At 37.0% G+C, this 27,998-nt stretch overlaps 1 protein-coding gene across 3 annotated transcripts; it reads left to right on the top strand.

Annotated features, from left to right (window-relative positions):
• Positions 1-27,998, top strand: LOC131165888 (uncharacterized). Of its 3 annotated transcripts, none has more exons than XM_058124037.1 (12): positions 1-262; positions 623-827; positions 1,537-1,628; positions 1,737-2,220; positions 2,309-2,439; positions 4,372-4,572; positions 4,661-4,828; positions 6,653-7,057; positions 8,337-8,416; positions 9,440-9,803; positions 10,264-10,476; positions 27,328-27,998. In XM_058124037.1, the coding sequence occupies exons 3-12, from the start codon at positions 1,584-1,586 to the stop codon at positions 27,655-27,657; spliced, it is 2,421 nt and encodes an 806-aa protein (XP_057980020.1). In that variant the 5' UTR covers positions 1-262; positions 623-827; positions 1,537-1,583; the 3' UTR covers positions 27,658-27,998. The 3 variants fall into 3 exon arrangements, with proteins under 3 accessions (XP_057980020.1, XP_057980019.1, XP_057980022.1); XM_058124036.1 differs by having other exon boundaries at positions 1-273; XM_058124039.1 differs by lacking the exon at positions 1-262 and adding an exon at positions 364-446.

Here is a 27,998-nt window from a genome sequence, read left to right as displayed (position 1 = left end):
TATCAGCTTTATTCAAAGTTTCGGTCGGACGGTCACTCATGCACAACGGGCTCACCTGGGTCAATCGTAACTACTGCAACATCACGCATTAGGAAGCCCTCGTCTCTCTCTCTCTCTCTCCGTCCCAAGCCTCGCCGCAGCAGGAAGCTCTCGCTTTTCTCTCCATTGCAGGCTTCGCAGCAGCTTCTTCTCTGTTCCGTCGCAGGTTTCGCAAGAGCAGGAAGCCCTCTGCTCTATTTCTGCGGCAGGCTTCGCAACATCAGTAAATATTTCGTATGATTTTGAAATTTTTGAATATATTTGCATGTTTTTTATTTGAAAAAAATAGTTACAAATCGAGGTCGCCACTTTTGGTGATTTGGATCCTCATCCCCATCGACCTGAGACCCTATTGAATTTCTAATCGGTATGCGCGATCCAAATTGCAGTTCCGGCGGGGGACCAAGGTAACTCTGGTCTGGACTTGCCTGACAGTCTAGGGCTATTTCCGGCCTTGTAACAGAGTATTAAAAAATATTTGGCATTGCAATATAAAAACAGAAAGCTCGGGGTTTATTTCATTATTACATAAGAAATATCTACTCGCAACGACCTAAAATGATCGTTTTTACTTGAGAAACAGAGAGACAAAGAGGGTTCTCAAGTGCGCGCAAATTTCGCCGGCGAGGCTGCACGACGAGGTTCGGTGATAATTCGCTACAAAATTTTGATCAGTAGAGCTGTTTGTTTGACGGAGTAGCAGCGAAGGCGTGGATTCTGACCAGAAACAGCGCCATTGTGAAAGCGGTCGGTTGTAGTTCTCAGCTACAAACTCTAGCAAAGCTGAGGTTCATTTCTGTTCCCATTTAGGTCTTTTATCTGTACATATATACATGGTTCCTCAAAATTTTTGAAATGCCGCATATACAGTTGTTTAAACAAACTAAAATTGATCAATTAAATGAGAACGAGTTTGAAAATTCAGTACCCAAAAGTCGTTTTCTCCTCAGACGATTATGTGCACAGGGTGCGCTTTTTCTGCAATGGTATTTCAACCATAACTAGTCTTGGGAGTTTAGAAAACCGCCCTGCACTAAGTGGCGCCTCAAAACAACACACCACCCACTAATTCCTTCTAAAATTTTTTTAGCTTTGCAATATTTTATCATTGTTTTGTAGGTAGACACTTGCTTTGTTTGTGGTTTTTATTCTGTGTTGTTTCGTTCTCATTAAAATGGAGGTGTCTCTTCTTTATTTTTTTGGATGAATTTCTATCTGTTTCATCATCACCATCTTGGGGTTTCCTTGTTTGCTCATAGTGTTTTTTTGTTTTTCCTTGTTTGTCTCTTTTCTATTTTTTTTTTCCTTTCATTTTCTTTTTCGCTTTCTTAATTTTTTTGGGGTTGGGGGAGCAGTTGTTTCAGTCTCATATTGTAAATATGATGTCCAGAACTTATAAGTTTATTTTCCCTCTTTGTGCGTGTCTATCAAGTTTGAAATCAAGTTGTGCCACAAATTAATAACTTTTAATTTGCTTGTTTTTATTCTGTATGGCAGTTTTGCAATTACTGCAGTGATTGTGTTGATATAAGGAGGAAACAGATATGCTTTCAGGAGTAAAGTTTATCCCTCGCAATCAGATTCATAAAGTAAATTACTTTTTCATATATATACTTTTATACACCAGCCACTTGTTTCTGTTTGTTTTTTTACCTTTTTCGTCTGGTATAAATTTTCATTTGGGGTACTCGCATTAGGCGCAAGAGGAGAATTTCAATGCTTCTGTGAATGAGAGAAAGAAATCAAGTAGCAGGAAGGAAAAACATAGGAGGAAAAGTAAGGGTTCTCGTTACAACAGTAGTTCTGATGATGAAGAACTTGAGAGAATAAAGAAATCATCTAGAAAGAAAAAAAAGTGGTACTCTTCTGATGAGTATTCATCATCATATTCATCTGGAGCTGAAACTGATACCGACTCCGATGAAGATGAAAAGAAGCATATGAATAAGAAGAAGGATAAGAGAAGTAGCAATGATACATCAGGTGAAGAAGCTAGCCAGAGGTCTAAGAAGAGATTAATAGGGGAGAGAAAGCATTATTCTTCTGAAAATTGTTCTACATCTACTTCTGACGATGAGGAAGGTATAAAAGGCAGACATCAAAGAAGAAGCAAAAAAAATCGAGGGATAAAGAGTAAGAAAAGAAAGCATGAAAAGGGCACTGTGGAAGAGGATAATGTTGGTAGGTTTAATATGTTGGTGTTTTTCATTTGAATATTTGAGAAGTAATGAAATATTTTAAGTTCACCATGTTTATTATTTCTTTATAGATGATGTTAAGGAGAAGGAGATAATGAGGAAGGAAATAGGATTAGAATGGATGGTTAGACCTGAAGAAAAGACAGATAGGCAGGCTAAAATACCTAGTGAGCCCCAACCAGAGGAACATCAGACTGCAGAGGTATGTTATCACTTCAATTAACTTCATGGACTCTGTCATTCTGTTTTGCCTGTGATAAGTTCTGGGCTTCACTTTTTTTCTTTGCCCTCATCGCATAGTTATATTATTATTCATGTAGCTTTCCTGCAAGATATATTGCTTACGCTATTGTTATTTTTTATTTTTTTTTCAAAATAAATAATCTTCTTCATTATGGACATCCATCTTTTCCTCGTTCTCTTTCATCTCCCAATTTGGCTTATGTCACATGGTTGGCAATGGGTTTGTGAGCTATGTTTTGATACTTCAATGTTTTTATATATAGGGTTGAACAAAGTTTCAGTTCAGATATCCTTTTAGGTTATTTGTTTTCTGGGGAATGATATTCCGCTGTCTGGAAATGATTTGTTATTGCATTTTCGTAGGGTAATATAGAGAATTATCATTTGTTTTTGTTTCACTAATGCATCTTAATGATCTATATTTTGATCTTTTGATGTATATAGGGTTGAACAAAGATTTGATTAATCTCTTTGGTTATTTGTTTCCTGGGGAATGTTTTTCTGCTGTCTGCTAATGCTTTATTATTGCATTTCTTAGAGTGAAAGACAGAGTTATCTTTTGTTTTTGTATCACACATGCATATGAAATTTCCATTTCAAGGCCCACAGCCTTGTCCGGTTTTTGTAACCTTTCTGCTGAAGGTTGCCTATGCCGCTTCTAGTATACAAGGTTCTAGAATTACTTTGGCAAGCCTGAGACCTTTCTTGCTCAAGTTTTGTTGGAGTTGAGTGTTGTTTCATATTTTTCATTTAGGTTGGATGCTGTTGGTTTTGTTTTACTTTAAAATTGTGTTATAAATTTATGCTTCCTAAATGCATCTTCTTTTTGTTGTTGTATTTTGTGGACTAGGGCTGTGGTAATGGACTTGGGAGTTTTTTCCTTAGACGTTGGTTTGTATTAGGCAACCTTTTTGTGGTGGATAAAGGTAGTATTTTGGTTTGATGAGTCCTTTCCCCCAACCATTTTTCTTGTGGTGAGACTTGGGAGAGGGTGGGGGGGTTGTAGTTTTACTAGGGTGAAAAGACAAACTAGTATTGTTCCTTTGTTTTACTCTGTTTATCCTTTAAATAGAGTTATACACAGTGCTTAGCTAACAGAGTCTTTCTGTGGCGACTGATGACTTTGAAGGATTATGCTGATGCAACCTAATATTTTGCTAGCTGATGTAGCAAAGTGGGACTGGAAAAGGGCAAATGTTATAATTTTATATATTTGGTTGTTAATCTGTATTATGCATTAAACATTTCCGTGTAAAGGTAGTATTAGGAAACCTTTTTGTGGTGGATAAAGTATTTTGGTTTGATGAGTCACTCCCCCCGGCGCACGCGGCCTCCTTTTTTCCTTGTGTTGAAGGGGGGATTAATGTTACCAATCTCGGACTGGCAGTCTGAGTAGATTGTTGTCATCATTGTAGTTTTACTAGGGTGAAAAGACAAACTAGTATTGTTCCTTTGTTTTACTCTTTTTATCCTTTTAAATAGAGTTATAAAGCAGTGCTTAGCTAACAGAGTCTTTCTGTGGCGACTGATGACTTTGAAGGATTGTGCTGATGCAACCTAATATTTTTCTAGCTGATGTAGCAAAGTGGGACTGGAAAAGGGCAGCTGTTATAATTTTATTTTATTTGGTTGTTAATCTGGATTATGCATTAAACATTTCTGTGTAAACTTGTTCTTCTTGTTTACAATGCAGAAACTGTTACATTTAAAATAACTTAGTATAGATTATGCTAGGTAGCTGCTTTGTCCTCTAAATACTGTCACTTTTGTGGTTTGCTTATCTGGAATATGTACCATGCATGTTTCATCAGTGCCACTTCTCCTACTGCATTTTTTGTGAGAGAACATGCTTATTGGTTATGTACTAAATATACTTTGCTTTGTTTGTCAGGTCAAGAAGGACAATCCCAAGGAATTGAATCCATATTTGAAGGATAATGGCATCGGCTATCCAGAAGAGTCAGATCAGAGAAGCAGTGATGCCAATCAACTTTTGGCTTCTTCAGTTGGAGACGGTGGTGCAAGCTGGAGATTAAAAGCCTTAAAGCGTGCACAGGAGCAAGCAGCTCGTGAAGGACGAAAGCTTGAAGAGGTATGTTACTGCACTTTCGATCTAGGAAAGTATCACACTATCACTTCAAATTTTATTCATGTGTGTGTGTTATGCTTTTATATTATAGGTTGTTGAAGAACGGTGGGGTTCTCTAGGACAGCTCGCTGTTTCAGTTGCATCTCGTGCAGCTGCTCCATCTCGTGCTCATCTGCATGCTATAAAAAATCGAAAGAGGGAGCTTACAGATGAACATGAAACAGTTGTGGACAATCAAAATAAGGGGGACATTGAAAAGGTAGCTGTTGATGTTGAAATAATTTTTGCTGAAATCATAGGATTAGAATTCATAAGATATATTTTATGCAACATCTTAAGCCTCTTGTTCCAGCTGTGGCTGATTCTTTCTAGACAAGAATTTTAGAATCCTCATGGAGTATAGGACATGATTTAGCATGTACTCCCATCTAACCCCTATGATTTATTGTTGAAAATACTTGTCTTGTTTCAAGTTAAAAAATAAACATTAGCTTGCTCATTACAACAACAACAACAACAACAACAACAATAAAACCAAGCCTTAAGTCCCACTAAGTGGGGTCGGCTATATGAATTCTTTTTTGCCAATTTATGCGATCATGGACCATTTTTTTTGGACAGATTCATGGCTATTAAATCCTTACTCACTTTCGCCTTCCAAGTTATTTTGGGTCTACTCCTACCCTTTCTATTGCCCTCCCATAGTAACTAACTCGCTCTTCCTCATTGACGCACTGTCCATACCATCTGAGTCGTCCCTCCCTTATCTTATCTTCTATAGGAGCTGCACCTAACTTACTGAGATTATGTTCATTCTTTAATTTATCTTTCAGTGTTATACTACTCATCCATCTAAGTATTCTTGTCTCGGCAACTTTTACTTTTCGGATATTCTGTTTTTTCGTCGCTCAACATTCTGATCCATATAACATAGTTGGTCTTATAGCCATCCTATAAAACTTTCCTTTTAATTTTAAGGGTATTTTACGATCACAAAGCACACTTGAAGCACTTCTCCATTTTACCTAACCTGCTTTAACTCTATGCATTACGTCATCTTCAATTTCTCTTTTAGTTGCATAATAGATCCAAGGTATCGAAATCTACAAGTGCTATTTATTTCTTCGTCATTGAGTTTAACATTGTCTCCAATATTCCTTCTACCATTACAGAAATTACATTTCATATATTCTGTCTTATTTCTACTTATCTTAAAGCCCTTAGATTTTAAAGTTTCTCTCTATAATTCTAACTCGACCTCTACTCCGCCCCTAGTTTCATTAATTAATTCAATATCATCTGCAAACAACATATACCATGGAACCTCATTTTGAATACTCTTAGTTAGTTGGTCCATCACTAAAGTAAAAAGGTAATGGGTCAAAGCAGATCCTTGATGTACACCAATGGTGATTGGAAATCCTGTAGTTTCTTCATCTATAGTCGTTACACTAGTCATTAATCCATCGTATATATCTTTAATGACGTCAGTATACCTACTACATACACCCTTTTTTTTCTCTCTAAAATCTACCATAGAACTTCCTTAGGTATCCTATCATATGCTTTCTCTAGGTCAATAAATACCATATGCAAGTCCCTCTTCTTTTCCCTAAACTTTTCCATTAATTTTCTTAAAAGATATATAACTTCTATGGTAGATCTCCTAGGCATAAAACCAAATTGATTTTCTGAGACCTTCGTTTCTAACCTTAATCTTTGTTTAACTACCCTTTCCCACTCATAAGTTTAATTCCACAATAGTTATTACAATTTTGAATCTCTTTTTTTTTTTTTTTTTTTTTTTGTATATAGGTATTAAAGTGCTTTTCCTCCATTCATGTGGCATTTTCCTAGTTTTTATAATTGTATTAAATAAATCAGTTAATCCTATAGTTCCGTTATCACGTAAGCATTTCCAAACTTCAATTGGGATGTTATCCAGTCCTATAGCTTTCCAATTTTTCAACTTTTTTAGTGCAAACTTAACTTCGTTAGCTCTAATTTTGTGAATAAATCTCATATTTTTTGTCTTTTCTTCATTATCTTGCTCATTACATGTGATATAATTGTGCTGTTTCAGGATGGTGGCAAAGATTACTTGCAGGATGTCTCCCTTAGACATCCTGAAATGAAAGCACCAAAACTCCATGATTCTTTGTCATGGAGAAAGCACGGAAGTAAAAAATTATCCAGTAGGGATTCTGGTCTTATCTCTGCTGCAGCATCTAGCCTAAACAAGTTTTCTGATAATGGGAGCTTTATGCATGAATTTATGCATCGGCCGGCCATTGACTCTGGGAGTCCTCATGGTTCATTAAATACAAGTTGTGAGGGAAAGGGGGATGCAGAGTTGGCCTCATTGAAGACAAGCAAGAATAATGATGAGGATTCAGTTGTTAAGCATACATTGAGTGCAAATCAACTGGCAGCTAAGGCTTTGCAGCTTCGTATGAGAGGGAAGCATGAAGAAGCAGATAAACTTTTGGTGAGACAACCTTTCACTTTGACAAAATTTTCCTACTCTAAACTTTCAAATAGAGCAAGAGTTCGGTGGAAGCTTGAATTGAAATAATATAATAATGCTATAGGAATAATTTCCATAAATAAACTCAGTGATAGGTATATGGTTAAAGCCCAGCAAGGACCACCCCTAGTTAAATCTTCGTCAGTGAAATTCCACACATCATTTTTAATACATGCAACCTCATGTGTCGATTGTTTTAGTCGTCGTTATTGTTATTTATTATTATTATTTGAGGTGGGTTTTTGTGGGCTGGGACAGTTGGTTGTTTGGTGGCTAAAATGTAAAATCGTGGTTGCTAGAATTGTGATCCGTCGTTGCTGAGTCATGCTGTAGTTCATATATCTAACCCATTCTGAATGAAACCCTCTGCTGGAATTTCCAATTGACATATTTGGTGTAGGTTACAATCTGGAGTTGCATATTAGGATACTAACTGCAGGATTGTTATAAATTTTTTTGAGTAGATATTCCATTGATCATATGTTCAAGAAATCCTAAATTTGAATAACTTCAATCAATTTCGAGCTCTTAGGGTTACATACGTATTTGCCTCACTAGCATTTACTATATAATTTTTAGAGTTTGCAAGTTATAAGTACGCCTTTTGGAGAAAAAAGATTTGAATGATGAGAAGTCAGCACAACCTACAGCCGGCAAAGTATCACTTGTAATCTTGTGCTTTATCCAGTGAACTGGATGGCCAATCTTAATTGGGCGAGTGCAAGATTATATACGGCTGTGTTCTTCCCCTGCTGCCATTATTATTTAAATTATCAGTACCATTTTTGAAACTTATGTTTTCAATTTATAAAGGTAGTATGATTATTAATTCCGTTCGCTTTCTAGCATATTTAATTGGATTTTGAGTGCAACCTTCAGAACCTAGGGACCCAGCGAAAGTCTATGTCACTATGCACCATTTTATGCCATTGCAAGGTGCACGTAATGGTTTTATTTAAAAATTTTTCAATTTCATAACTTTCTGGCTTTCTTTCTGCACCATGGTTTCTGGGAAAAAGTATATTACTTCTTTCATAACCATTTGCATTTGGATATATTATCAGATGGAGGTGAGGACATGGATCATAAATTTTTAATCCATTGCAAAATATAGAGTTGGAGTGCATACACAACTGCCATATATGATATATCTAACATAATTGAGAAACTTGGTAAATCTGTGTTTAAAAACCTGTGCTTTAATTCCATGATGATTAACAATTTATTTTGCCTTCATTAGAAAGAAGCAGAAAGCATCAAGGAGAAGCAGGAGTCTGGGGATAAATTAATCAGACAGCAAAATGAGGGAGGCACAAGCAGGTAATTTTTTTGTTTGATTTAGATTTTGTTAATTTTTGATTGGATATGGTTCTTATAGATTCACTGTTTGTTAAAAAAATGATTTTGTGTTCTACTCTTTCTTCTTCCTTAATAAATTTATTTATTTAAAAAAAGGTGTTTTATGTAGATAGTATTGATATTGGCGAAGCATGCCAACCATTCTCGTCCTCTGCAGTTCTATAATTGGGTGTGTGATTTTTTGTTTTAGTTTTGTTTTGTTTGTTTGTTTTTTTTTTTTTCAGAGGAAGAGGTAGGCGATGCTTATTGTTTTTTTAAAGGGATACAAATGGTTAGTTAATTCAACATCTTCTCTAGTTTTTGGTAATTTTCTAATGCATTCTTCAAGAGAAAATTTAAGGGCCTGTTTGGTTAAAGATTTAAAACCAAGTTTTCATATTGTTGTTTTTGAAAATGAAAACATAGTAAAAAATGCGTTTGGTTAGCTGTTTTTGAAATTGTTCTCAGAAATGAAAACAGTGGAACTTCATTTCGTTAAAGGTTGATCCAAGTGGCAATTTGTTATTACTATTAGTAGTAGTGGTAATAATTATCATTATTAACATTTTTATTATTATTAAAAATTGTATTATACCCCATACCCCATGTCCTCATTGCATCTGAAAACTATATACGAAAACATGGTGCTTTTGAATTCGTTTCCTGAGAATTTGTAATTTTTAGGGGGTGTCTTTGGTTATGTTTTTGAATTTTTTTTGGAAAACACTTAACCAAATTTGAAATTTTTTTGGTGTATTCTTTGTGTCCATTTTTGAATATAGAAAGTTGAATCTGAAACCATAACCAAATGTGCCTTAACTCTTTCCTCAATATTATATTCCTTGTCAGATTTGTGTATATCAAGATCAGTCATTACCCTTATCCTTTTAAAGAGAAAAATTTAGGGTCGTATTCAACCTTGTGCACATGTTACATTGGCAAGTTAGTAAATATTTTTCTTTTGGGCAATTTAGTAAATATTTCTCTTCTGTTGTTCACTTCAAGGTATATTAGGCAGGAAATATCTCTTCAACAAAAGAAGAAGCAGGAGAATTCTGATGTGCATCTAGCTGAAAGGATAGTGCAGAATAGACGTTATGGTGTAACCAATGAGGTTGATGATGAGTATGATTTTGATGATGGTCCAAGCAAAAAGAGTCGGAAGAAAAGAGGGGGCAGTGAGCATAAATTGACAGATTCAAGTAATTTTTCAAAGCGCATCTTGACTCAACAAGAGCGCTGCCAGTTTTGCTTTGAGAACCCCAATAGACCTCGCCATCTTGTCATTTCGATAGCCAATTTTACATACTTAATGTTGCCACAATGGCAGCCAGTTGTGCCAGGCCATTGCTGTATTTTACCATTGCAGGTGAGCTTCATTTAACTCTGGCCCCCTGTTATTTATTGTTCTATTTCAGTTACGTTCTCATAGTTACAATGACTTATGCATGCTCAGTTTTTGACTATTTCTCATGGATGAGCTTTTAGTTTGCCATTTGGGGATAATTTAGTCTATTTAGATGCCCTATGGTAATAAAACTACTCATTTTTTTGGAGCATTCCAAGGCACAATGGCATTTTCAAAATGGAAGTCATGAACAAGAAAAAAAATGTAGTCAACATAAAAGGTCGAGCCTTTAGAACACTGATAGTGGGAAAAGCAAATGATTTTTCTTATTGAATGCAGTGAATAGATTGCATATTCACATGATGATTTCGTTCCCATGGGATCTATTCAAGCCCTTTATTGCTTATTTTCCTTTTTATCCTCTTCTTTATCTTCTTAAATGTTTCATCAAATTTCTAATAGTTGGGTTTTACATTAACAGCATGAGTCAGCGACACGAACTGTTGATGATGATGTGTGGGAAGAAATTCGCAACTTCAAGAAATGTCTTATTATGATGTTTGCAAAACAGGAAATGGATTTAGTGTTTCTTGAAACTGTGATAGGATTGTCTCAGCAACGGCGGCATTGCTTGATTGAGTGCATTCCTTTGCCGCGAGACATTGCCAAACAGGCACCGCTTTACTTTAAGAAGGTATATATTTCTAGCTATTCTTCTCTGTATTCATCATTTGATATGCCTGCCTTTTAGTTTCAAACTTGGTACACCTTTTCGCCCAGTGGATTTTGGATTTTTCCACTTTGATTTTGAAATATTATATTGTTTTCTCCATTGTCCACACCTTTTGTATTGAGATGAAATGACAAGATTACACTTAGGGAGAAGCATGCAATAAAGTTGCTATTGAGTTTTTTTTCTTTTGTAGAAAAATCTTTATTCGCAATTTGAGTTGACTTACTACCTAAACACAGAATAATGAGGGAAAATCTTAACATTTGAGAAAAAAGAGAGAGCATGTTATTGGTATACTGAGGTCATTAAGGATGTGTATGATGGAATGAATAGTGTTAGAATTACAAGAGGGGGTACTAAGAGTTTACAATTAAAATCTGTGCACATCAATGGTTTGCTTTAATTCATAGTTTTTTGCATTAATTATGGATGAACTTACTACACATATCCAAATTGAAGCTCCAGGGTGTATGCTGTTTGTAGGTGATATTTTATTGATAGATGAAACAAGAGAAGGAATAGAATCCTAATTAGAACAATGGAGAGTAAATTTAGAATCTAGAGGTTTCAATATTGGTAGAACAGTAGAAGCAAGGTAGCCTAACAAAATGCAATTCTTGTAGTACTAGGAGTGGTAATGAAGAAAAAATTCAAACTTCGTCATGGAATTTCTAGGTAAAGTAGATTCCATTACCTTGACTCAATAATGCAAGAAGGAGAACTTGTAGAAGATGTGATGCATAGAGTTGAAATAGGTGGGTTATGTTGCAAAGTGCAGTTGACATGCTATATGACAGTCAAATTTATCTAAAACTAATAGGAAAATATATATGAATCTATAAGACTAGTTCTATAATGTGGCTCAGAATGTTGCGACTAAGAAAGAATATGCAAAAATCAAGTGCATTTGAGATTGATCTGATGCTAAGAGGAGGGGACTTTACCTCGTCTAATTTTAGGTGAAGGCCTTCTTTCTGTTGACAGATTTATCATCTTTTCATGTTGGGAGGAGGACTTGCCAGGGTGTTTGCAAATATTTTTGTCAAGGCTATAGTCTGACCACCCTATTCTGTTCAACTGTGGAGGATGGTGGCAAGTAAAAGTTTGGTTCATATTTTATTTGAGAAGCAAAATAAGTGTATTCATTATTCAATAAAAAACAAGTGTATTCATTCAAAGACACCCAGATGGTGCCAAAAAAGTCAGCTTACGAATCAACAAAGTGAAACTGATAAAAGAAATCTGGTAAAAAATCCCCAGATTTCCAAATGAGGAGTGTTTTCAAAGTCTTATTTTCAATCGTCTGGTAGTGTTTTCCTCTCCAACAACAATGTTCTATTTCTCTCCCTTGGAATGCTTCAAAAAACAAGTGGAGGAATGTTCTGTGGCATGACCCCCTCAACTCCGATCCATCACCAAAAAAGCTCCAGATATCCCTTGCATAATTACAGTGCAGCAAAATGTGGATTGGGTTTTCCCCTTCTTTCTTGCACAAGCAACATTTATGAGAAGTCAAGAACTACCCCAGGGGCCTTCCCATGCAAAGAAAGCCACTTTCGTAGGCACTTTTGATCCTTCTTTCCATGGGAATTCTTTTGTGATTTGATAGGATAGTAGATTATAGTAGGTCTTTACTGAAAACTTTGTGCAACCTCTTTCAACGGTGTTACCTTCTTCAGTCCCTTCTTAATTCTGGTGCTGTGTAGTCTGCCCAGCAAATTCTCCACTTCTGCCAGCTTCTAGTTTTGCACCCATCTTCTAAAAAGCTACAATCCCATTTCCTCCTTTTGAGAAAGAAATACCACAGCAATTTGTCACTAGCAATGCTAAGGATGGAAAAGAATCTTTGTTGACATCTCCATGCCAGATATCTAATGTGAACCTGATTTTTGCCATTACCTACTACAAATATGATGCACTTAAAAAAAACCCCCCCTTTCCTTTCAAACTGTACTTTTTTCTCAATAACTTTCTCCAATAAACATCATCTTTCATTGCAAATATCCATAGCCACTTGTCTGGGCGGGACTGATCAAACTCTTGAAGGTGTCTTATTCCTGACCACCTGATCTGGCAGCAGAGCAAATCTTCCATTCCACCAAATGGAATTTTGGGTTTCCTGACTGCTACCCTATAATAAATCTCGCTAGAGTCTTTCAAGTCTCTTGGCTATTAAAACTGGGATTATGAATAAAGACTAGTAGTATGTGGGAAACCAGGCCAAGTTGCACTAAAAAGGTTTATCCTTTCTTATTTTGACAGAGAATGTTTCTTAATGTCCCAGCCTTTTTTCAGACTAGGGGTGTACAAAAATTACTGAAAATCCAAAAATTGGTCTGAAACCAAACCGTTTAACATTAATGCTTGGCTTTTCGGTTTAGGTATTCAGTTTCGGTTTTCAAATTTTTAAAAACTGATTTTTCGGTTTCCGTTTCGGTTTCGGTTATGCACAAGCTGAACTGAAAAAATTGGAAAAACCGAACTATGCATTTATCTAAAATTTTTTTCCCAATTTATAACTCTTAATTTATTAATTTTACTACCCATAATTATTTAATAAATTTTATTCATTATCATAGTACATAAAAATATTTAATTATGGCAACAAAGGAGGAGGGATTAGAACTTTTATGCATGAGGATGAGAGGTTTTCTCCCATGTATTACCGATGTGGGATGAACCACTCACTCTCATTCTCACATACACACTGACACACATGCCCCACGCCCACAGCCCTATCCCACGCCCACAACCCCAGCTCTCCCCCTCCCTGAAGCCCAACCATTGCCCAGTGACCCAGTCCCAGTCCCACTCCCAGCCTTCACCCTTCACGTTCCCCTTGATTCCCATGTCCCACATCGGCTGGTCATTGCTTTTGGGGGAGCCTTCTCCACCTATAAAGCCACCTCCTCTCCCACTCATTCTGCATTCCACATGGGCTGCATGAGAACTCATTCTTATGCTTGGCCCACTTAAACTAAGGTCCATTAAATAATTCTAAATAAATGAGCCTGAAGTTAAAATTTTGTGAAGGTTTAATTTGGTTACTAACCGAAGACCGAACTGAAGAATAGTTTTTTTATTTTTTTTAACTGAACCATTGGTTTATGGTTCGGTAATGGTTCTCATATTTGAGAATCGATATATTTCGGTTCGGTGTTCGGTTTTGGGTAAACCAAACCGTGAAAAACTGAGTACACCCCAATTTCAGACCCCTATGATGCACTCCGAATCAGTTTTGGCTTTGAAAGTAGTCCTTACTGCATTCCCAAGTACATAGTTGGAAGCCTACTAAGCGGTTAGAGACTTGAATCCGCACTTCTCCCTCCAGAATGATTTTGCTCTTTGTCATATTGACCTCGAGGCCAGTGACAGCTTCACATCACAAGAATACACGCCTTGAGTACAGGACCTGCTGTTCCTCCTCCCAACAGAAGATGGCTGTTTCATTTGCAAAGAGTAAGTGGGTAATTTCGAACTAAGATTGAGGGTTCACTTTGACATGACAACTTCTCAGAAAGTGACCATGCAATCTCCTCCTTAGTGTATGTGATGAAGCCTCTATTACTAAACTGCACAAATGTGGGGACAAGGGGTCCTGCTACCTCAGATTCTTGGAGAGTGGTAAAGAATCCTTTTGGAGGATCAATTGATGATCATGGGGAAATGATGGAAGAAGTGCAGAATTTAATCTGTTTCCTAGAATTATGACCGATTTCCAAAAGGTTGATAAGAAAATCTCAAACACACATGGTTATAAGCCTTTCCATTCACCATTTTCAAATCAATTTAGTTTTATTCCTTCGGATTTTGGAGCGAACACATTCATTTGCCACAAGGACCATATGAAAAAAATTTCATTCTTGAAACAAGAGAGTTTTGGGGTTCTGTGACAAATTACCCAATTATCTCCTTGAGTTGGAGCCAAAACCTTTGTCGGCAATTTGTAAACAGTGCCCATGTTGGTGGGCCTAAAATCCCATCTCTCCTGTTTGTCTTTCTGTCATCCACACAATGAAAGTGGAACTCAAGCTTCTTTCAAAATTTCCCTGCTCATAACTGTTTAAGGGTGATGTTGATATCATTCCTGATTGTTTCCCAACTCTGTTTTGTGAAAGCCCTACATACCATTGGGTCAATTGCCTTGTCCCCTTGGCATGTACTGAGAGCTGTTGCCACCTGTTCCACCTTGAATGGTCCTTTAAGATTCACTCCATCCTCCACAGAAATGGATCCAAACTTGATCTGTCAAGTCGTGGTCTCCAACATGCTGATTGAGTAGCTTTCTGTAGAGATCTGCCACCCCTTCTGCAATTGTTTCTTGTTAAAATGACTCCATCTGTGCGAAAAACTGTTAATTTAGTTGGGCTTTCTGTTGAAAGTCTGTGCACTGTTGCCTCCTTTAGCAAGCTAAATAACCCTGGTCTTTTGTCTCCGGAAAAAATTGGCTGCCCATAGTGGAGAATATGCGAATGAAGGTAGAAGGTTTTGGGAATTCGATAATGAACTGGGTTGAGTCAGCATGTTGAGAGGGGCAAATGTAGCTTTATTGTGGCAGCTAAGATGAAAAATCTGAAGGAGAACCTGAAGAAGTGGAATCAAGTGAATTTTCAATGACAACATGAGGCTTATGTAAGAAATTAGTGGCCTGTATGGTGAAAAGATACAAGAAGGCCTTTCCGTACCTGATGGTGTTCTTGAGGAGGAAAGGGAGAGAGATTAGCTAAAAAGAGTGAATTGGCCAGGATTTTTGGCTTTGTTTTATAAAATTGGAGTAGATAAAGAAATGGACCATGGCTGTAATAGGTTGAGTCAGATTGAACTTAGTTTAAATGGATTAAATGGAGATTGGTAGGATGTGAATTGGGTTGGGTTAAGTATAGAATTTGGGTTGTTTCAGGATTGGGCTATTTGGTTCAACTTAAAATTTAAAAGAGGGAGCTCATAAGATTACTTGCTTCATGGAACTGCAGAAGTGATCCACAGCTTTTTAGCATGTTGCGACTAAGAGAAGTATACGCTTGTTGATGGTCTGGTTTGTTCTTGTGAGCGTCAACTTCAGCGATGGTCGGCCCTTGCTTTCCCACGTTAAGGCTTAAAATAAAAACCTGGGGTAATTGCTGTCTGTCTCCTTTGACTGCAATGAATTGATGACAGTAACGACATTTTATTTTATTTCTTTGGCTGCAGAAAGGGGGTTAAGGTTGGGATATTTTGCATGATTGGCTGTGAGTGAGTGAAGATGATGGTCTTAAGGTTTTGGTTGTAGGAGAAGGTTGGGTTGGAAGATAGATAGGGTGTGTGATGTAGTGATTAGGGTTTGAAGTGAGGCTTTGATTGGATGGTTGGTGTGGTCAAAATGGTAGGCGGGTGATGGATGTGCAATGATGAAGGCAAGAAGTTTCATTAGTAGTGGGCCAATGGCAATCACTTATCAAGATTTTTTATCATATCAAACATTTAATTGCCTTTGCTATTGGAGGCTCTCATAACAACAATTTAACCATAATATCCGAGTACTCAAAGTAAAAATAATTCTTCAGATAAATTGTTTTCACTGTAGTCACTCAAAAGTAGTAGATACCATGTTAAATATCTCACAATTGTTCCAAACATATTTTGATGCTTTGGACTTGTTACATAGTCAACTCAATTTTCAATAATATTTATGTCTCTCAATGTAGGTGACTAAGCAATCATTTATCCAACATGTTTCATTTGGTTACACAGTTGATTCTTCACAATTTTTCATTAAAAAAAATGGCCCTTTCTATGAGTACAAAACAATAAGTAAAATCAATACTAATTTCACGTGCAAGTAAATTAATGGATTTCTCCTTGTCTTAACTAGTTTTTTTTTGCATGGCTGCTAGTCACTCAAAACTGATAAGCTTGACTCTTGTTTTATCAATTTAGTGGGGGGCGACTTTGAACATTTATCAAAAATTACATATACAAAATATATATGTTAAGTAAATTTGGCACATCTAATTGCCCCTGCTAGGGTCAATTTGTATATGCCATGGATTGAACTCAAAATCTAGGGTCAATCAGCAAGAGATAAAGCAATGGGAAATAAAGAGAAGTAAATGGAAAGTAAAAGGGAAAAGTGAAGGGAAAATGGAAAACACTCAAAAGACTAATTGCATATCTCATAAACAGATAAAAATTACAAAGTAAACCCTAAATATCCTAGACAAATAAAATTATTTATTTAGTAAAAATTAATGCTCAATTTGTTTCCATTCATTCTACATCACATCGCTATTAGGATTACTACGGGTAGAAGACACGTGTATGTATCAAGCTTACTTGGCAAAAAATGAATGGGCAATGTTCCACATCAGTGGTGTTAATAATGTTGCTTTAAAGACACTCATGTTCGTACAGGTCTATCCTAATGAGAATGACTTGAATGAAGCTCTACGCTTGCTCAATTTTGTGAGTAGAAGGAACAGAGTTGGGTATTGCAAAGAAGCAGTTGGAGTCTTGGACAATACTGAACTTCTGTCATACAAAACAAATGGCTGAGAAGACCAAGACATAAAGAACAAAGATCTGCAAATTAAAAATATGGAAGAAACAATCTATGGTCTACTCTACGCTTGCTCAATTTTGTGAGTAGAAGGACAGAGTTGGGTATTGCAAAGAAGCAGTTGGAGTCTTGGACAATACTGAACTTCTGTCATACAAAACAAATGGCTGAGAATACCAAGACATAAAGAACAAATATATGCAAATTAAAAAATGGGAAAACAATCTATGATCTAGATTTGAAGATGAACAAAGAAGACCTTAAAAATAAGAGCCTTCAAGAGAAGGTGGAGGAATTGGAAGCACATCTTCTGATAGAGAGAAAGCTAGCATGATAACACATGGAAACAAAGATAGTTGGGCAATACTAGCACCGGCAACATTTGAAAGAGCAGCAAGAAGAGCTAAATTCTCAGCAATGAGGCCTCTACTTGTGAACCGACCATTGGGAAGCCACAAGAATTTCAGTGAACCAGCCAATAATGCACTAAGCAAGGACCAAGCAAATCTTATTTGGAAGACTGCGTTGGAGGCTTTAGTAAATAAATCAGCAAGCTGCAAATTAGACTTCACATAAGTGGTGGTAATGAGCTTATGCACAAGTTTCTCCCGAACAAAATGGCAATCAATTTCAATGTGTTTTGTTTGCTTATGGAAGGCTGTGTTGGAGGCAATATGAATGGCAACATAATTATCAAACATCAACTCCATAAATTGAGAATGTGGAAAACCCAGTTCTTCCAACATGTTCTTCAATCAAACAAGTTCACATGTAGTGTGAGCCATGACCCTATATTGTGACTCAGCACTTGACTTGGCCACAATTGTTTGCTTTTAACTCCTTTAAGAGACCAAATTTCCACCAAAAAGATATAGTATGTGGTTGAGGATCTTCTATCAGAAGGTACTTGGTGCAATTTGCATCAATATATCCCTGAATATGAGTGTGACCTCGATCCTGAAATAAGAAACCTCTCCCAGGTGCATCATTGAGATATATCAAGATGCGAATTACTATATCCCAATGACTTTTTTTCGAAGAATCAAGAAATTGACATGCAATACTTGTTGTGAAAGATATATTCATCCGATTGACTATGAGATAATTCAACTTTCCAACAAGTCTTTGATATTGTCCTAGGTTGGGCAGCAAATCACCCATATTTGGTACTAGCTTACTATTAAGATCCGTAGGTGTATCAATGGGTTTGGATCCCAACAACTCAGTCTCATCTAAAAGGTCAAGAACATACTTCCTTTGTGACAAGATTACTCTGGTACAAGATCTTGATACTTCTTTACCCAAGAAGTACTTCAATGGTCCCAAATCCTTTTTCTAAAACTTAGTCTCAAGGAATTTTTTTAGGCTTTGGATAGGTTGATCATCATCACTAGTAATCACAATATCATTCACGTACACAATAAGTAGAATCCCTCCAGATGGAGTATGACGATAAAATACAGAATGATCCATTCTACACCTTTGAATGTCAATCTCAAGTGTACAAAGTTGATGCGACCAAACCATGCCCTAGGAGACAATTATAAACCATGTAGTGACTTCTTGAGTAGACACATTAAGCTTGACTTCACCTAAGCAACAAACCCAGGTGGTTGTTCCATATGGCTTGGACTATTCAGACACATTCACCCCTGTCGCCAAACTTGCCTCGGTACGTGTGTTAATCTCCTTAGCCATGACATATATTATGTGAGGAGGAAGTGAGGATAAAGGATCCTTAGGGAAGATAATTGAATATGAGATTTTACCACAAAGGACAGAAGATTCATTTATTGATGAGAGAGCAAGTGATGAGCACAACATCACTCCAAAAAACTTTGGGCCATAGTCCATGGTCCATGGATCATGCCAGAGTTAGTACCGAAGTAGTCCTTAGCATTATCACTACGAAGTATTTAGACTAGCATATCAAACTGAGTCCCTATTTGAGAACAGAAGGCTCAAAAGATATTAAATAACTCAAAATGATCTTTTATTAAATAAAACCAAGTCATTCTGTAGTTTTCATCTGAAAACTTAACAAAGTATTGAAGCGCCAACTTTGACGTGATGCGACTAGGTCCCCAAACATCGGAATGGACTAACATAAAAGGGCTAACGACTCTTTTATTGACTCGGGAGGCAAAGGGAACATGATGATGCTGTCCTAATTACCAAGACTCATAGTCAAGGTTAGACACGGAACTCAAAGTAGGAACTAGCTTTTTAACTTGTCCAATGAGGGATGATCATGGCGAGAATGGATTTGATGTGGTGTGGTGGCGACACGACAGATAATAGGAGAAGAGAGTGACTCAAAATAGTAAGTCCACCAGCCTTATGTCATGTGCCAATCATCTTCCTCATCTTCTAATCTTGAATAAGAAAAAAATTAGGAAAGAAGGTTACAAAGCAATTTAGTGACATTTAATTTTACTAATAGACATGAGATTAAGGGGGATTTAGGAATGTAGAGAACAAAAGAAAGAGAAATGGAATAGGATTTACAGTTAGTGGACCCCTCAACAAGGGTAACTTGAGGTAGATTTGTAGGATATTGGATAGTAGAAAAGAAGTTGGTGAAACTTGTCATATGGTCAATAGCAAAATCGATAACCCAAGAACTAGTGGGTAGGACAATAGATGACATAGTGTGGTTACTTTTCTGAGACAACTATAGTACGTTTTTCACTCAAACAAGTAATTGACGAGGGAGGCACACTTTTGGGATTTGGGAACTCCACCCCAACACATGCAACCTCAATGGAGCATCTAGAAAAAAAAATTCATAGTGGACAACATGTTTTTCAAATTCCCCAACTTGATCCCAACATATACAACCTTCAACAAATGATGCAAACCAGAGGTCCACGATGTACAAATCAAAAACACTGCAAATACCACTGTTTCAGGCCCAATGAACACAATAAACATTGACAAACAGCTTCAAGAAGCATCAAACAATCATTCCTCGAATGTCGTACATGAACAACTAAAAAAGGTGAGATCTTTGGACAAAAAACATCCCTGAAAAACTTCAATAATATGTTTATAGAGATATTCAAGCACTGCTGGAAGAATTCAGGCCAGAAACATGCTTGAAATTTGCTTCACTCGTTGGCACACGGGGTCGGCCCTGGCAGCCTTTGACTGGCATGTGAGGGCGCATGGGGGAGTGTTAGGAGATGGGATTTCACTGGGGGAGCAGTTCGGCAGTGTCTCCGACTGTGGTGTTCTTGCAAAATCAATAGTGGATTTTGTGTTCCTGAACTTTGTCGCTCAAGATTTTTTTGGCAACTGCTCTAGCTTCTGGCATCTGCTGACTGTTTTTTTAGGGCTATAGTGTTGCTGGAAATTCTTCTACTATGGTAGGCATGCAGCGGATTTAGGGTTTTAGGCTTAGGTTTTGATGGTGGCTGGGACAATTAGGGTTTAGGTCAGAATTATGCTTTGATACCATGTTGAATAATTAGGTAAAGTAGAAGACCTAATCACAATGATAGGTCTCTCCCTCTAATTTTAATCGTAATACCCTTACTAACTCTCACTTGTTAACATACCACTAACACACTAACAATGCTGAATGACTAAGATAGCCATAAACAATAATAACGCTTTTGTTGTTGATGGATAGTTATTTTTGGTTTTGGCTTTCTTGCCTATTAGTTGAAGGTGCAAAGGGTATTTGGAGCCTAGGTGCGAGGCGCAAGGTGAAGGCACACACCTCACGAAGGCAAGGCGCTCATTTATTAAAATTGTGTGTGCATGACCTATTTGGTGGGTAATTGATCTAGGAGCACATTTGCAGTGGTGTTTGAATTTAAAATACCAAAATATTCAATACAAAGCATAAATGCATAGAAATTGTGACTATCACGTACCTAGTTCCAAGCGAAACAAGCATATTCCAACATAAGCACGCAAGAGTTCAAGCTTTAAACTACAAATAAAGAGCAATAGCCAAACCTAAGGTCCAAAAGCATCTAACAACATAGTTCAATATCAAAAGAGAAACGTACAATAAAAGATTCCAAAGTCTAAAATCTAATAGTCCTCATCAGTCACGCAAAGTCTGCTAAGATACCATCATCTTCTTCTTCATTAGAAGTTTTTTCTCCAACATCTTCTTCCTCTTGGGTCTCCTTTGCTCTAGCCTCTGTTGGATCTCATCTTCATCTACGAGTTCCAATGTTGTAGCCCTAGTAGTACAAGAGTTCTTCCTATTCCTCTAGAAGATGATGACACATTGGCACTTATTCTTGATCTAGTGCAATGTCAGGGCTCATTTACTCTAGCAACTTTGGCAATAGCACCCTATGTCAAATAATCATCTTCAAACACACATTCATCATCCTCGTCAGAATCACCATCCATCCTACCAATAAACCACATATTACAATCATCAATGCCCTTTAGAAGGACGGATTAATGGCATCAAACTTGTTGTATCAATGCCTCAAAGTTCGATTATATTTTACGAACTCCACATCATTCAAGCATTGTTGGGCTAGCCTATTCTTCCTTTTGCTATGAAGCTGCAGGAATTAAAAATAACATAGTAAATGGTGGTTCTAAAAGAGTAGTACTAAATCGAATATTCTATGTTCTTTCACTCACAATATCGTAGTGGCTCACATGTTAGAACATCCTTCAATTTCTTTCTCTACCAATAGCACTAAATGCGAGGCTAAGAATTTTCATAGCAAACTTTTTGTAAGTTTGGAGATGATGATCCAAATGACATCCACCATTGCGTTGTTATTTTAAAGAGAGGTTTTTAAAATGCACATAATACCAAGTTACTAACAAAAAATAGAAAATTAAAGTATGTAAAAGCCACTTTACCTAGTGCTTTTTTCTTCTTTTGTCTTAGAGCTATATCAATTCCAAAGAGGCCACTAGCGGTAGTGTAATTAATCAGCTCATCAGAAATTTTATATTGCAATTCATTGGATGGTACCAACCTTGTGATACATTTGTACAAACTCAACATGATTTCTTCATCTTGCGAAGTGTTGGGGTTTGAATAAAAAAATTATGGGTTCTAGAACTGTGCAACTAATGCAAAGGTTGATGAACTTGGCTACCCTAGCCATGCCTTGTCTGCTCATTTACTAATATTTCAATCTTCAGAAGTAAACATTTTCCTCGAGTTGTTGTTAAGGTGTAGTGAACAAAGAGTGATGCAAATCTTGTTATGGCAAGCCTTAGCTACTCCTTTCCTCCTATGAATTGCCTTATCAAGTTGACCACACCAACACACTTATCAATATAACTATTCAAAAAAATTACCCTTTTCAAAGTTGCATGAATTGTAGGCATCTTTCCAATGTCCTCCAATATCGATTTGAGGCAATGGATTGCATAAGGTGCCCAATATAAATGTGGCCTCTTTGCTTCCTACAATCTCCCTATTCAAAAATCAAGAGTGAAGCCATTAAAATATTAAAATAAACCATATATACATTATACTATTTAGTTTTAGGAATAAGTTCTTACCTATTGCAACATTATTTGAGGCATTATCTATAACTACTTGAATCACACATTTGATTCCCTAATTTCCTCCACATCTACTCAAGTAATCTATACATTCTATCTGGATTCTTGCCAATATTTGAAGCATCAATAGACTTGATGAACATCCATCCCCTTTGGAGAGTTTACTAAATGCAAGGTAAGACTGTGTACTATAGACCCATTGTGGTCCGCCCTTTCCTCGGACCTTGCATGCGCGGAAGCTTTGTGCACCAGGTTGCCCTTCTTTTTTTAAGCCGCTGAATCCCTACTTTTGTCTTCCTTTGGTTGTGGGACAAAGGAAGGAAAAAGCACAGGGTAAAGTGGCCTTTAACTACTTTGATTTTACGTTTTAGTAACTTAGTATTATGTGCATTTTAGAAACCTGTCTCTTTAAAATAACAAGACAATGGTGGATGTCATTTGGATCATCTCCAAACTTGCAAAAGTTCACTGCAAAAATTCTTAGTCTCATATTGTAGTGCTACTAGCTACGAAAGAAATTGGAGCATATTCCAACATGTGAGTCACTAGGTGTGGGTTAAAGAACACAGAATATTTGGTTTAGTACTGCTTTTTAGAATCATTATTACTATGTATTTTTTATTTCTTGCAGCTTCATTCAAAAAGGAGGAATAGACTACCCCAACAAGGATTTGTTGTTTGTGAAATATAATCAAACTTAGGCATCGATAGGACAAGTTTGATACCATTGATTCAATCCTTTTGAAGGACATATGGTAGAAAAGAGTGGTTGATTTGTAGGATGGATTGCAATTCCGATGAGGATGATGAATATGTGTTTGAAGATGATTTTTTAGCATAGGGTGTTGTTAACAGAGCTGCTGTAGTAAATGAGCATCGCAATGATGCTCAATAGATCAAGAAAGTGCGAATATGTCATCATTTTCTAAAGGAAGAGGAAGAGCTTCATCTAGCACTATTAGGGCTACAACATTGGAACTTGTAGATGAGGATGAGACGCAAGAATGGCTTGTGCAAAGGGGACCGAAGAGGAAGAAGATGTTGGGGAAGAAAATTCTGATGAAGAAGAAGACGATGGTATCTTAGTAGGACTTAGTTGATGATGACTAACGAGGACTATTATATTTTAGACTTTGGAATCTTTTATTGTACTTTTCTCTTTTGATATTGAATTATGTGGTGATATGCTTTGGGACCTTAGGTTTGTCAATTTCATGTTCTTTGTAGTTTGAAGCTTGAGCTTTTGTGTGCTTATGTTGGACTGTGCTTGTTTCACTTGGTACTTGGTAGCCATAATTTGTATGCATTTAAGTTTTGGTATTGAATATTTTGGTATTTTAAATTCAAACATCACTGCTAATTGGCTCATAGATCAATTACTGATCAAATAGGGCATTGTACACAGGTTTTTAATAAATGTGCGCCTCACCTTCGTGAGGTGAGCACCTTCGCCTTGCGCCTAGGCTCTAAATTACCCTTTTTGCCTTTGCAAGCCTTGTGCCATCAACTACTATACAAGAAAACCAAACCAGAAATAAGTGTCCATCAACAGCTGCATCATTTTTTTTTTTAAAGTGACAAAGGAAACTAATTCATTTCAAGAAAATAAATTTTTTTCTCAAACATGAATATATTGATGGAGCTAATTTTCTTACGTGACCTTAACCGAATGGATCAAATTCTCTTTCTATCAACATAGTAAGTTTCGACATAATTTTTTCTTTTTTCGTTTTTGCTTTTTTGGGGGGTGGTGGGTGCGTGGGGAGGACACACCTCTCTATTGAGCCATGCAGACAATGACGAAGCAACCCATAATAATGTTAAGAGTTCCCAATGGCAAAGCCTTCGTTTCCATATAACTATTTTCCCTACAGTTCAATACTTCAACCCCCTTCCTTTCTCCTTTTGGCTTTGCTTTTGCTGATTTTCTTTTGTTCCCACTCTTCTTGCTTCACCAAGTAGCATTCAATGCCATTCTGTCTCTGCTTCCAATGGAGACTCTAACTTTCTCCATCCCCACGATACTGCCTTTTTGAGCACACGGTTGCATTGGGGACTTAAAAGTCAATTTTCTCTCGAAAGGCTTTCTCTCTATATGTTGTTTAGCTTCTTATCCCAACTTTGAAGTCCTATAGGGAAAACCACAGGTATCTGTTTTGGAAAGCAAGAAACTTTAGGACCATATCATCGGATTCAATTGTGGTTGTGGTAACAGTGGCTGCAGAAATTGTGGTGAGCTTGGGGCACTAAGAAATGGGATTAGAGAGCTGGATCTACCAAGACTCGACGAGCTGTTGTGCATATTGAGGCTCTCCCAATCCTCCTTGGCATTGGTGGATGTTTGTCCATCTCAAGATTGTATTTGAAAAAGCAATTCGCTAGAGGAAGGATCGTGATGGTTTGCGGCCAATGTTCTCTTTAAGTGTCCAAGTAAGATAATGCATTGGCTAGTTAATTGAAATTCTTGTGACTTCCCAATGGTCATTTTTCAAGTGAAGGCCACATTGCTTCAAAATTTTGCTCTTTTTGCTGTTCTTTCAATTGTTGACAGTGCTAGTATTGCCTAACTATTTTTGTGTGAATGTGCTGTCATGCTAGCTTTCTCTGTATCAGAAGTTGTGCGTCCAATTCTTCTACGTTCTCTTGAAGGCTCTTATTTTTAAGGTCTTCTTTGTTTATCTTCAAATCTAGACCATGAATTGTTTCTTCCATATTTTTAATTTTCCAATCTTTGTTCTTTGTCTTGCTCTTCTCATCTAGTTGTTTCTTATAACAGAAGTATAGTTCTATCCTGGACTCCATCTGCTTCTTTGCAGGAGCCAACTCTGTTACTCACAAAGTTGAGTGAGCGAAGAGTTTCATTCAAGTCATTCTCATTAGGACTGATTTGTATGAACATGAGCATCTTTAAAGCATCATAATTGCACAACTGCACTACCCATCACTTTTTTCCAAGTAAGCTTTTTACATACACTTGTCTTCTACCCTTAACCTTACAACTATCCTAATAGCCTTGTGATGTGGAACAAAAGAAAACAATTTGAGCATTACTTTTTTTGTAAGTTAATAATTTTATTTGTCTAGGAAATTTAGGATTTATTAATTTTTATTTGTTTGCTAAATAAGACATTAGTCTTTGAATGTTTTCCATTTTCCCTTTTTTATTTTTCATTTACTTCTCTTTATCTCCTGTTGCTTCATCTCTTGCTTATTGATCCTAGATCGATTGGTATCAGATCCTGCATACACTAAACACTCTCTTGCCACGGGAGTCACTTTCCTAATCGTCATACTCTTCATATTCAGCATAACGTTCTATGTCATCAAAGTCAGGCAATAACTCATCTTCCTCTGTTTCTTTCTTTAACATATACTCCCTAAATCTCCTCACGAACATGAGTTGGGCACCTAGGGCATTCTTTTACATTTTGGAATCCATTGACAACATGTTGTTTTGCGCAGAATACTCCTCCTCTTGTTACTTTACCACAAAAAGGTCTTGTTATTTCTCTTTTTTTGATAAATTGAAATGTACATACTTCCATATACAAGATCTTTCTTTGCAGAGCTTTCGGAATCCATTTAAAATGGATAGTAGGCAGCAGTGGCAGCACACTAGGAACTAGGAAGTAGCATCTGTAATTGTTAAACTATTAAATTGTAAATCTTAGAAATAAGTATAAATTGAAAATAAGGAAGCAGCAGACTGCAGCAGCTACAACTACAATTGTAAATTTCAGAAGGTGTATAATGTGTATTATATTTACAACAGCAATAAATAAATAATAAAAAATCTGTGTCTAAAGTCTGGCTGACAGCAAGCAAACCGAGAGCAGAGTGCTCTGGACTCTGTTGGTCACCAAAGAAGAATAGAACATTAGCATTGCTAAGGAGAAGAAGAATAGGACTCACTTGGATCTGTTGAAGAGAAGAAGCTTTGTAGTTCCCTGCTAGAGCTACGAATAAGCCTTTGAAGAACAGCTAAATTTTGGGTCTTCGAAGAAGATGAACTTCGATTCAAAGAACTGAAGAACAAGTTGAACAACTAAACTTTGAAGATGAAGCTTCAAACAGTCAAACTTGCCAGGGATTTTCACGAGATGAAGCTGCGAGCAGCTAAACTTCCAAAAACAACGCAATTCTTGGGGAGGTGTGGTGGTGGTGGGGGTTAATACGAAGGGCAGACGAGTCATGCCTTGCTGCGCCTCTTGCTGCACTGTGCCTCAGTGCGCCTTATGCATGTTGTCTCGGCTCAGCACTCGAAGCGCTAAACTGATCGCCCTTCTGCGCCTAGGCACACCTCAGGCATGTTATTGACTACTATGTTTTCTTGGGAAGCAAGACACTGTTAGTCTAGAATTTTTTTAAGCCATGTTAAAGTTTTGTTAGCACAGCAAAATGGGATTTTGCTTAGGTTGCCCATGTGCCTGTACTGTATGTATCTGTACTGGGCATAGGCTAAGTCGCTTAGGCGTAAGGGGTTTTTATATCTAGGTAATTTGCAGCTCTAAAACTAGCATTCACTTGCAAAGAATAATATATGTGGTGCTTTTTTGTGGTCAATAATAATTAGAATGTATGATTGTACTGTTGTCATTCTTATTATTAATTTTATATTATTATTATCATTGATTTAAGTGACGTTTTGCAAGATATTAACAATCACCTAACACATTTCATGTTTTCCTCAGACGTTCTTCACTATTATATATAATGTGAAAATTTAGTTTTGAATTTCTTCCAATATACTAATTTCTTATCAAAGTCTATTTTAGGCAATTGATGAAGCTGAAGATGAGTGGAGTCAGCACAATGCAAAGAAGCTCATTGATACAAGTAAAAAGGGATTGCGTGGTTCGATTCCCAAGGACTTCCCCTACTTCCACGTTGAGTTTGGTCTTAACAGGGGCTTTGTTCACGTTATAGATGATGAAAAACAATTCAAAAGCAGCCTTGGCCTTAATGTAATAAGGGGTATGCTGCGTTTGCCTGAGGAAGACATGCACCGTCGCAGGAGGCTCGAGTCATTAGAGGCCCAAAAGCAAGCAGTAGTGAGTTTTGCTCATGATTGGGAGCCCTTTGACTGGACAAAACAGCTTGGCTAAGTGCAAGAACCTAAACCTACTTTTTTGGTAAGCACCCGAGGCTTTTAAACCTCATCTGGTGTATCCTGCTTGCTCTTCTGAGTGAGTCACTTGGTCATTCTGGTTTTATTGGAATGCAAGGTCAAATAGAAAACATAAATATTGAGGACCAATGTTATGAAATGTTAGGTACTGGTGGATGATAAGATGATGTTGGGCTGTGAGTGAGTCTTCTCACAGGTTATTATTTTTTTTGTAGTCCTTTTTTGTAATAATCTATCTTTGACAAAGTGCAGCTTACGTCGTAAACTTGCACCCCACATTTTGTTGCCGAGGACAATAAAGAATCTGGTATTATGTCA

Source organism: Malania oleifera, chromosome 10 (genome assembly GCF_029873635.1).
Source record: "Malania oleifera isolate guangnan ecotype guangnan chromosome 10, ASM2987363v1, whole genome shotgun sequence".
In the NCBI taxonomy this organism is placed as follows: Eukaryota; Viridiplantae; Streptophyta; class Magnoliopsida; order Santalales; family Ximeniaceae; genus Malania; species Malania oleifera.
Note: the sequence above shows the minus strand (reverse complement) of the source record. Positions and strands in the feature narration are given on the sequence as shown.